Source organism: Esox lucius, chromosome 7 (genome assembly GCF_011004845.1).
Source record: "Esox lucius isolate fEsoLuc1 chromosome 7, fEsoLuc1.pri, whole genome shotgun sequence".
In the NCBI taxonomy this organism is placed as follows: domain Eukaryota; kingdom Metazoa; phylum Chordata; class Actinopteri; order Esociformes; family Esocidae; genus Esox; species Esox lucius.
The window spans coordinates 10140977-10152744 of record NC_047575.1 but is presented as its reverse complement, the minus strand read 5'-3'; the positions used below and the strand labels follow the sequence as shown (position 1 = coordinate 10152744).

Here is an 11768-nt window from a genome sequence, read left to right as displayed (position 1 = left end):
AACAAACAGCCAGAGGCAGGGCCTTTTCTTCTAGAGCTCTTAATATTTCACCTGGCACAGCCAGAAGAGGACTGGTCACCCCTCTGAGCCTGAGTCCTCTCTAGGTTTCTTCCTAAATTTCGGCCTTCTTAGGGAGTTTTTCCTAGCCACTGAAATTCAACACTACTGTTGTTTGCTCCTTGGGGTTTAAGGCCGGGTATTTTTGTAAAAGCACTTTGTAACAACTGCTGTTGTAAAAAGGGCTTTATAAATACATTTGATTGATTGATTGATTTACTGTGGTTAGTAGAATGTGTATATTGAATTCTGGGCTTTATAGACATGGTAAGTGAGGACGTGCACAATGGAAAACCAAGTGGAAAGGCATTGTTTGCACTAAACAGGATTACTGATAAAGGTGACTTTTTTTGCCGTTTCTGGGATCTATTTAATTTTTTGTTATAACATGAGGTAACCTGAGTAATTAACTTTAGTACAAGGTATAATATACAGAATATTATTTGAAACATTATATGGAAAAAGAAATAGATTACCCTGTGGCAAAGTTCTTTCAAACACAACACACACTTAGTCTACTCTGTTTTATGGATGTTGCATGACTCACAAGTGAGCTTCTGACTGACCTTGTATCACTCTCTCAGTCAGAAGGAAAATGTGGACTTGAGAGTTGGGATTGAATTTGAAGAGGTGTGCTGTTTGTATAAAAGCTCCTTGAATACAAGGCTGACACAAAGGACAACTGAAAGAGAGCAAGCTGCAACTATTAGACCTCCAGCAAACAAACGTTAGAGACACACCATGCAAGCCATCCTTCTGCTCACCGTCAGCCTGTGTCTGGCTGCTGGAAGCTTGGCCAAAGAACCTCATCCATGCAGTAAGTGAGAAAAACTGAAGTTCATTGTTGTTTTCAAATTTGAATCACAAAGTGCATTACTAAGATTTTACACAAATGGTTTAGTACCATACATATTGTCCATACTGTAAACATCCCCCTGGTCAGTAATGACTTCAGTACTTTTAAGTAGGATAGTAACTAATTCATCTTTTTCACTTTTAAGAATCCCCACCTTTGCTTGAAGGCAGTTTGGCACTGGTAAGTCTTTAAAAATAAATGTAAAAGATATACACCAGAGAAAATCAATAACATTTTAGTCATTTAGAAGATAATCAGATCCAGAGTGATTTATAGACTCAATCCAGGTTAAATGCCTTGCTTAAGGTTATATGAATTTAATTTTTACTCAGGAAGTATAAATTTACAGCTTTCTGCAATTTTATTTGTCTATATAAAGTAGAGCTATTGATTAATTACTCCAACATGGTTTAATTGTGTTGAGATGAGGAATATGACATCTCTTCATATACTGTAGTTATCATAAATGATTATTATTAACTATAAATAATCCCTGAATTGTATCATGTGTGTGTTAACTATGAAAGATTTCAACAGGCGATCCTCAAGGAAAAAACTTTTGGAGTTGAGAGATTTGCTTATAATGCTTTTGATGAGAGGGTACATGTACGAGTTCTTCTGGACATAGATAACAAGACCATATACAGCGACACCCTAATTCTCTACAAAGAGGTCAGAACTTACAGACATGTTTTCTATAATATTACTCTTTTATTAGGATCCATAACTGCCAAAAGCAGAGCTACTGTTCCTGGCACTAGTTATATATTGTAATTTTTCAACATGTGGAATATGCATTTTGTACTGAGGTGATCGGTTAGAGTATGAAGCTAAATCTAGGGCAGATAATTAAAAGACAGTATCACATTGTGTCTATTGTTTATTTCCCCAGGGTATAGCTTTTGAAATCTTCCGCCATAACCAAACCTGTAAGAAGGTCCCCTTTAAGGATCACTGGAAGCCAGTGGAGATTCCAAAGGACGCCAAGTTCCAGTCCCAGGTGATCATTGGGAGCTTCTCGGCTCCTGGAGATGGGCTGCTCGTCAACAACTGGTCAGGAGAAGTGGCAGAGTCTCCAGGTGAGTGATATATGAGTACTCCAAAAAAAACAGCTTGCTAATTTCACACTAATTCCTTTTTATTTCTAGGCCAATTATGCTGATCTGAGGTCACTGGCTCATACTGACTTTAGAACTTTCAGTTGTCAGGAAGAGGTATCCAGAATAATCCAATACAAAGCCACTCATTAATTCATAGTCCCAGTTTACCTCCCCTAGCCCGAATGACCAATGCCATGCCTAAAAGGAACGTACCGTTCACATAGCCAGTGACTACCATCATCTACAATGTATTGTATTCTAATGTCCATGTACACTATTTACAGTCAAATATCTCATCACGTTCACGGAGTTTGGTTGCCTGCCTGTTCACGGCTGGTATGACATGCCGGACCAAACCCTTCTAAGGTAAGCAGTAAAAACTCACCTTGTTTGAGCCTCTTTGAGTGAGGCGCAATTTCATGCAGTATCTCTCAACTCACAAAGTGGGTAGGGTGCTGTTGAGAAACACTGCATTGATAAACTAATGTTGGACTGTGTCTTGAATCCTTCAGCATGAGTTTCTATGACATTGTGATTGGAGTCGAGGACCCGGACATTTTCATCCCTCCTTCTTTCTGTGACAAAGTAGAGCTGAACAGCGACCGTGAAACCACCAGTTTATTTGATGCCCTCATGAGATCATTGTGATGCAGTAGATTTCCTATACATCCTCATTATAATAGTTTAAGTAATTAAGGAATGGACTATTATAACCATATTTTGACTGCTTCATTTGACTGTGTTTAATCTTGATGGCATTGGATGTTAAACAAGCTAAATGACTTCAGAATGTTAAGTAAGACCTAATCACTAGCCCACATGAATGTTCTCCATAAGGGATTATACATTATACCTACCAGAAATATAAACAATTTTGACATCTAGGTAGACCTATTTATGTTATCTGAGATTGCATGAGTTCTTTGTAAAAATCTACATGAAAAAACTACATGACTCCACTTGAAATGTTATCCTTACTTCTAAATAAAGAGTTCTACCATTTCAGTTAATAGACCGACCTGTCCTATCTTGAGACAAAGCTGAGGTATCATAGAACTCTAGAGAGAACAACATTCAGAGCAAATAATAAAGACCTCCCCGGAAACACATTGCTTCCATAGAAAAGTTCTGCAGGAATGTTGAAAATTATTAAGCGATCCAACTGAAATAAACAGAATACAAATCGTTTGATAACCAAAGAAGAGGCAAGAGGACAGCACTTATGGGTTTACAATCAGATCAGTTGATTTTTATAAAAAAGAATGGGCGAGAAGGAGAAATCGGGTCTACAAAATAAATATGACAATGTGAACATATGTTGTGGACAACTGTCCAACGACTACTATTTACCAGACACTGAACAATGACCCTACCCTTGAATTCCAGAAGAGAATTACATCCAAAGTGGAAAGCTATCTGGAATGGGGAGAAAATCACAAAAAATATGTATGTGTGAAATATCCCAAAACACCAGAATTGTTGCACAGTCCCAAAAATGTATAAACAATTGTCTCCTTTCCCAGGTAGACTGATTGTGGCAGTCAATGTCTCTGTGACATCTAATATTTCCAAGTTGGTAGACCTTATCAAACCAAAGATCTTGTATAGAAGACATTAGTGATCTCACCAGTAGATGGCCTAGGTAAGATACCAGAAGACACCCTACTGGTCATTTTTCTAGAGAGCCTGTACACTGACACTCCACATTCTGGAGGTTTACAGGCTCTACAACACTCCCCCCTGCTGAGAGACCCTACCTTTGTTGCTTCTAATGATGAGTACTACTGTATAATTCACTGGACGAGTATCCATCCAAAAACAACTCTGAATTTTCCCTTCATATTATTGCAACCAAGGGCTCCCTTTTTTGACCCAAACTATACATATCTGTATAAGGGATCATTGGAGGAAGCTTTCATTTGCTTCATATTGACTTTGACCTCAAGCCATTCTTTTGAACATGTCTACTGAATTAATACTTTATTTTCATAATTAATTATCCAGTATGTGTTTCACGTTGATGCTTATTTCGAATTACTCTTGAACAAAATTATAATGTAACAAAGATTAAATTAGATGAAAATTGTGAAACAAATATGTGACAAATATGATAATACTATTTAATCATGTTCAAATATTAATGTTCTAATAATAGTCTTCAAGGTTTACTATTGTATCTCTTAAATCTCATGTTTCAACCTTGATCAAAATGAGAATTGGTTCTCAGTCGACTTAATGGTGGTAAAACCATAATAAACTATGGCACATGCTTCATGATAATTCCACAGGCTGTCTATACAACCTTCTAATCATTCATGTTACAAGCCTGAAGAAGGCTTGTAGATGCTGTTGCTGTTTTACTTTATAAATCACTTGACGCAGTAACAGAGTTTGACTTTCTGTGTATCTACATATCCGTATCCTATAGTAAGCACTTCTCCATACTGTACATTTTGTGCACTATTTTATACCTTTTATTAAAAGGAACACTAGCCTGTGAAGCCGAGTCAAATGAGCACAAAAAGAACAAAATCACTAACTGAGCACGTTAGTGTGTATAAGTTAGAATGCAACTTATTCTCCTGCAGCCCACTGTTGTAACAACGGCTACTGGCCAACAGATGGCGGTAATGATCGTATAAGAATTATTTTGAGATGACAACTTTCCTACGACAATGCACAAAAAAATAGTCACAATTTTGTTCAAACATCGGGTCTCAATGAACAAAATGTATTAAAGATCCAAATCTCTACTGTTCACAGCCACTCATGGTGTGACTCAGTAGTGTGTCTGGCCCCCACGTGCCTGTATGCACTCCATACAATGTCTGGGCATGCTCCTGATGACAAGGCGGATGGTGTCCTGGGGGATCTCCTCCCAGACCTGGATCAAGGAATCAGTGAGCTCCTGGACAGTCTGTGACTCAACTTGGCGGCTTCGGATGCACCAATACATAACATCGCAGAGGATCTCAGTTAGAATCAGGTCTGGGGAACCTGAGGGCAAATAAAAGGCATCAAGGTCTGACGGTGGAGCTGAGTATTTCATCCCAGTACCTAACAGCAGTCAAGCTACCATTGGCTAGCACAGGGAGCTCCTTGCAACCCTTCAAGGATATGCTTCCCCAGACCATCACTGACCCACCACCAAACCGGTCATACTGGATGGTGTTGCAGGCAGCATAACATTCACCAGAGCGTCTCCAGACTCTTTCACGTCTGTCACATGTGCTCAGTGTGAACCTGCTCTCATCTGTGAAGAGAACAGGGTGCCAATGGTGGACCTGCCAATTCTGTTGTTCCCTAGCGAATGCTAATCGAGCTGCACGGTGCTGGGCGGGAGCACACGTCCAACTAGAGGGCGTCGGGCCCTCATGGCACCCTCATGGACTCCACCAGTAGCCCACAGGAGTTCATTTTGTAGGGCTCAGGCAGTGTTCCTCCTCGCACAAAAGAGCAGATACCAGTCCTGCTGCTGGATTGATGCTCTTCTACGGCCCTGTCCATCTCTCCTCGTGTAACGGCCTGTCTCCTGGTATCTCCCCCATGCTATTGAGACTGTACTGGGAGACAGCAAGCATTATTGCGATGGCACATATGGATGTGCGAACCTGAAGGGGCTGCAGGTACCGCCTCATGTTACAAGCAGTGACAAGAACAGTAGCAAAACACAAAACTAGAGAAGAATCAGTCAGGAAGGATAGGGAGAGAGCAACAGTCAGGAAGGATAGGGAGAGAGCAACTGTCTGTGGCCACCACCTGCAAAACCATTCCCTTTTTGGGGGGAGTCTTACTGTTGTCTCCCCAGTGCACCTGTGGTCACTTTCATTTACACCAAAACGGGTGACATTGATTCACAATCGCTTATACTTCCTAAATGGACAGATTGATATCCCTGAAGTTTAACTGACTTGGTGTTATACTGTGATGATTGTGTTCCCTTAATTTTTTGGTGCAGTGTAGTTTGAAAGGTCCCCTACCAATAATATGCTGCAATCTATACCACATCATAAATCACAAAGAACATTCTAAACAGGGAAGTGAAATATTGTAATAAATAAGAAATATACAGTACCACTGAAATATTTGGACAAACCTTGTCATTCAATGGTATTTTCTTTATTTTAACTATTTTCCACATTCTAGAATAACTGGGAAGAAATCAAAACTATGAAATCATCATCATCATCATCATCATCTTCCGCTTATCCGGGGCCAGGTCGCGGGGGCAGCAGTCTAAGCAGAGATGCCCAGACTTCCCTCTCCCTAGACACTTCCTCCAGCTCTATGAAACTATGAAATAACATGAATAACAGATATGAAATATTTCAACATCCACTATTCAGAGGAGACTACATAAATCAGACCTTCATGATCAAATTGCTGCAAACAAAACTACTAGACAACAATAATCCTAATGTTGGAACCAAAATGTTTGTCATTTGTTCAAATGACAGATTTCCACCAATCTAACGCACATTTCTTGTCTTTGCAAAAACAAAGTGGGTGAATGGATGATCTCAGCATGCGCGGTTCCCATGAAGGACGGAGGCGTGATGTCAAGAGTGTGCAAATCTCAGTTAAGGAAAAGCAGCCAACATGTGCTCAGCCTAGTTGGGATCTCTTTCAAGACTGTTCCAGGTAAAGCATTCCAGGTATCGATCTAATGAAGCTGGTCTACATAATGCCAGGAGTGTGCAAAGCTGTCATCAAGTCAAAGGGTGGTTACTTTGATAAATTGAAAATAATTGTATTTTGGGTTTACACATTTTTGATTACATGATTCCGTGTTACTTCATAGTTTAGAAATCTTCACTATTATCAAACAATGTGGAAAAAAGTAAAAAATTAAGAAATACCCCTGAATTATTGTCCAAACTTTAGACTGTTACTGTATATGAGCCAACATTAAAAGTGTGCAGTATGCACAGCTGTTTTTGTTACACTAAAATAACAATGCTCTTAAAGTAGCGATTACATGTTTTTTTTCAATCTCACTCATCAAGAAGTATGTTTAAAACATCACGTACACATAGCAAGCTGAACAATCCCTAACGGTATTAGCTTGCTTGCTAGTTACTTACTGGTAAATGGAGATCATGCCCGCTGCCAGGATTGGCAGATCCATTTCATGTGTTGTAACTGCATCAGGCTTGCACAGAAACTTTGCATGCCCCATTTGTTTCTGCATCACGTCAATGAAAGCACTTGTCTGAAAAATTTGCTCTACAAATGGTAGACTTTGTGATACCAATTACACTTGCCTTCTAAAGTTCATTAAATTCAGTAAAAATGCCAATTTTCCTGTGCATTACCTTTAAAACCTTGCTTTCCACTGCCGGATGCAACTCTGGTACCTAAAGAAAAATCCAGTTAACTATATAATTTTTTGGACTTAAAAAAAATCTCTATTGTTTAAATTAAGGTTTCCAGCTTTAAACAGATTACATACTAAACATCCATGATGAAAAATATATTGTGTGTTTGTCTCATTAAAAGGAACTTGACAATCAGACATTTGAGACTAAACCATTCAAAGTTTAAATGTTTTATTTGTATTGTAACATAGGCTACTCCTTGTTGGAATAAGTCAAATGAAATTCACAATTCTTGAGATGTTGTGCAGCCATTGTAATGGCATACAGTCCACAGACTGGAGTGGTGACAGTAAACTGGAGATGGAGGTAGTCCATTAAGATTGAGGATTTGTTTTACGGTTTTAAAATATAAGTTACTGAAGTGATGGTCCCAGGAGCAGAAGAGAATGTATTAGAAGTCCCGGTTAAAAGACAAGAGTCCATGTCAAGTTATTCTCTCTTCTTGTAGTTTTCAATGTTCGCGAGAATCCAACCTGAAGGTCCCAGGATAGCCAGTGAGAACATCCCCAGGCCGATGATACTCTCCTACAGACAAACGGTAGGACGCACAAAGATACATTATTGCAGGCATAATGTCAATTAGGATGTTGTGCAACGTAAAATAATGTTCAAATTTACAACCTTAGAACATATATATTTTATTGTGACATAAAAGAAGGGCTGAGTTTCAAAATGTGTGCTTGTGTTATTTCTAGAACATAAAGGAAGTACGGAATTCAACTGTCATTTTTCAAGAGCGATTCTAAACCTGACCTGCGAAATAGAAAGTATGTACTAAGGTATCCAATCATTTTAAAGAAAATATGATATTGGCTAGCCCTCTATATTTACTCCGCTTTGAACACAGACTCACTGTAGACCCCTGAAACATGTTCAACTATGGATATTGTCAATATCTGCCTTGTGTTATTAAGATGCAGATTAATTTAATAAGGTGCAGTACTTAGCTAGCGAATGTTAGTGTATACTGTAATTCATGACACACGGTCACTGACAGATCACAGGAGAAATGGTTCTCTTAATATTACTGCCCATCTACAGTACCTTGTTTATTTTATAGGTTACGTTTACATTTACACCAATTCAAAACATTACATACTTAACCGGCTTACGTTCTTTGCTATTAGTTTGACCATCATTTTCTTACGTTTATTTGTAAATGCATCTCCAAGGTCGTGACGCATAGTCTTGGAGATTAACCGTGACCTTCTAGCCGACTGAAATGTTAAATTAGTTTTATTCTAAAATGGGGGGGGGGGGGGGGGGGGTCCATACAACACGCTTGCCTTTGCCATGTTACCGTATGATAGTATAAGTACCTATCACACCAAGGAAAACAACTAATTCCATCAACACATTTGGCTGTTAGCTAACGTTAGCCATAGTAACACGCTAGCAGCTAACTTGGGCTAACAGGCCCAACAACATTGTTGAGGCGTACTACCACAACTGTTACGAGGTAACGATGTTGCTGTACTGTAGCTTGTAAGGCATTTTTGTCTGTAAAATGTCTACTTACAACTGGGCCAACAGGTTCTTTCGCTGGTCTAGTGTAGACACTGGCTTTCTGGGTGATCATGGATCCCCGCAGAGCCGAAGCCGTGCGGGTTGAAATAGCTTTGAAGAGCCCAGACATGTCAGCAAGGAAGAGAGCAATGTTCTTGAATGACCGGGATTTGACGTTGCGGAGGTGATCGGCCAACGAGGTAGTGCTGGGATACACTAAGGTCATTATGGGAGTTGTAGTTCTCAAATACATTGCTTAAATCGCATTCGTACATACTTCGAGTGGTGGTGAAGTACGTAGGCTACTGATTAGTATGTAGTAAGCAAGTATGCGAGGATTGGGACTGACGGGGATGTGTTCCCTCAACACAAAATTGCGTCTCAAAGTCATTAGATAATTTTGTCGTGCATATAACGAGCATTAACATTTAATTTTACTATTTGTATTCTCTGTTAATTTTCAATTTGCAGTAAATATGATGAAATAGCTGTGACCTGAATGTTTCGTTCAATATTCAATAAAAATAAATAAAACGAGCATTAACATCAAGTCATAGGTGAATCTAAAATCGCATACTAGATAGTAAACCAAATATAGTATTCCAGAAGATTATAGAAGAATTAACCATGCATTATTTTTTGGGTTCTATAGACCACCCCTTAAACCAGTGGCTCCCAAAGTTTTTCAGTTACTGTACCCCCAAAAAGATTTTGCATTGCTTGGAGTAGCCCTGAAGTACTCCCTCATGTTAATTTCAGTAGTAGGTCTATGGTATCATGAGTGTTTTCAAGTACCCCCTGTGGAGAGGCCAAGTAACCCCAGCGGTCCTAGTACCCCTAGTTGGGAACCACTGCCTTACACAGTAAAAGAGGAGTGGTTTACACTTGATGAAAAAGTCAGTAATCGTCACCTATAGTGATAGTTACTGCATCAATGTCACTCACATATGGAAGAAAAACAAACACTATTGTGCCATGAAATGAAATAGCTTTGGCAGTGTAAAGTTCGCCTTCAGTCTCACTAGAACAGGGTCAATTCTTCTGACTATTCCAAGTGGTAAGATATTAGTATTGCTGGTGTATTAGCTATTAAAATGGCCAATGGCAAAAGCCATTTCATATTGGCTATTTGTAATGGAATTAAACGTTTCATAAAATACGTTAGTCAATTTAACACAATGCTTATGGTGTCTAGCTAAATATTCAAACTTGGTGTGATGTTAATACATGACAAAATAACTTAATGTTGAGATTTTATGACAATGTAGTATTGGATGTCCCAATACTGGCATACTAGCTTACTACACTGCTCAAATAATTAAGGGAACATTTAAATCACAAATCGGATCTCGATGAACGAAATATATTAAAGATCAAAATCTTTCCTGTGCACTGTGTAATTTGTTGACAACAAAGTGACGTTACAGTCAATGGAAACCAACATCACCAACCGATTGAGGGCTGGATACAAACTCACACCAAAAATCAAGGTAAACAGTTGAAATCACAGGCTGTTCCAACTTGCGTGAATTTGGCAACTCAAAATGTGACTCAGTAGAGTGTATGGCCCCCATGTGCCTGTATGCACTCCCGAAAACATCTGGGCATGCTCCTGATGAGATGGCGGATGGTGTCTTTGGGGATCTCCTCCCAGACCTGGATCAGGGCATCGGTGAGCTCCTGGACAGTCTGTGGTGCTACTTGGCTGCATCGGATGAACTAATACATAACGTTCCAGAGGTTCTCAATTGGATTCAGGTCTGGGGAACGTGAGGGCCAGTCAATAGCATCAATGCTTTCGCCATCCAGGAACTGCCTACACACTCTGGTCACATGAGTCTGGGCATTGTCCTGCACCTGGAGGAACCCAGGGCACACAGCACCAGCGTAAGGTCTGACGATGTGTCTGAGGATTTCATCCCGGTACCTAACAGCAGTCAGGGCACCGTTGGCTAGCACGTGGAGCTCTGTGCTACCCTCCACGGTTATGCCTCCCCAGACCACCACTGACCCACCACCAAACCATTCATGCTGGATAATGTTGCAGGCAGCATAACGTTCACCACGCGTCTCCAGACGTCTGTCACATGTACTCAATGTGAACCTGCTGTCATCTGTGACAAGAACAGGGTGCCAAAGGCAGACCTGAAAATTCAGGTGTTTTCTTGTGAATGCCAATCGAGTTGCACGGTGCTGGGCTGTGACAGGTCCCACTAGAGGACGTTTGGCCCTCATGCCACGCTCATGGAGTTTGTTTCTGACAATTTGGTCAGAAACATGCACACCAGTAGCCCACTGGAGGTCATTTTGTAGTGCGCTAGCTGTGCTCCTCCTGTTCCATGTCGCACAAAGAGCGGATACTGGTCTTGCTGCTGGGTTGATGCCCTTCTACGGCCCGGTCCAGCTCTCCTCGTGTAACGGCCCGTCTCTTGGTATCTCCCCCATGCCCTTGAGACTGTACTGGGAGACACAGCAAACCTTCTTGCAACAGAACAAATGGATGTGCCATCCTGGAGGAGCTGGACTGGCTGTGCAACCTGAATGGGCTGCAAGTACTGTCTCATGCAAAAGTAGAGAAGAATCAGGCAGGAAGGATAGAAAGCAATTGTCTGTGGCCACAACCTGCAAAACCATTCTCTTTTTGGGGGTTGTCTTGCTGTTGCCTCTCCAGTGCACCTGTTCTCACTTTCATTTGCACCAAAACAGGTGACACTGATTCCCAATCGTTTATGCTTCCTAACTGGAAAGATTGACATCCCTGAAGTTTAATTGACTTGGTTTTAAACTGTGATGATTACATGTCCCTTTAATGTTTTTGATCAGTGTATATACTTAACAGTACATACTTCACCATGACCTACGAAGTACGTA

General features: G+C 40.3%; 2 protein-coding genes across 2 annotated transcripts; one reads left to right on the top strand and one right to left on the bottom strand.

The window, feature by feature from the left end:
* The first annotated feature begins 612 nt into the window (after positions 1-612).
* Positions 613-3023, top strand: epdl2 (ependymin-like 2). The gene is made up of 6 exons (XM_020048121.2): positions 613-874; positions 1059-1093; positions 1451-1585; positions 1806-1992; positions 2298-2379; positions 2526-3023. The coding sequence occupies exons 1-6, from the start codon at positions 799-801 to the stop codon at positions 2659-2661; spliced, it is 651 nt and encodes a 216-aa protein (XP_019903680.1). The 5' UTR covers positions 613-798; the 3' UTR covers positions 2662-3023.
* A 4522-nt stretch (positions 3024-7545) lies between these two features.
* Positions 7546-9138, bottom strand: LOC105010905 (cytochrome c oxidase subunit 8A, mitochondrial). Its single transcript, XM_010870581.3, has 2 exons — positions 8911-9138; positions 7546-7916 (listed from the first exon to the last, which is right to left on the bottom strand). Exons 1-2 carry the CDS (start codon positions 9121-9123, stop codon positions 7821-7823), a joined length of 309 nt encoding a protein of 102 aa, XP_010868883.2. The 5' UTR covers positions 9124-9138; the 3' UTR covers positions 7546-7820.
* Positions 9139-11768: the final 2630 nt, after the last annotated feature.

Coding starts and splice junctions, on each gene's coding strand:
- LOC105010905 (XM_010870581.3), bottom strand. CDS start 9,123: ATGACCTTAGTGTATCCCAGCACTACCTCGTTGGCCGATCACCTCCGC. Junction 7,917..8,910: donor AAGAACCTGTTGGCCCAGTT/GTAAGTAGACAT, acceptor GTTTGTCTGTAG/GAGAGTATCATCGGCCTGGG.
- epdl2 (XM_020048121.2), top strand. CDS start 799: ATGCAAGCCATCCTTCTGCTCACCGTCAGCCTGTGTCTGGCTGCTGGA. Junction 1,586..1,805: donor CCCTAATTCTCTACAAAGAG/GTCAGAACTTAC, acceptor TTATTTCCCCAG/GGTATAGCTTTTGAAATCTT. Junction 2,380..2,525: donor CCGGACCAAACCCTTCTAAG/GTAAGCAGTAAA, acceptor TGAATCCTTCAG/CATGAGTTTCTATGACATTG.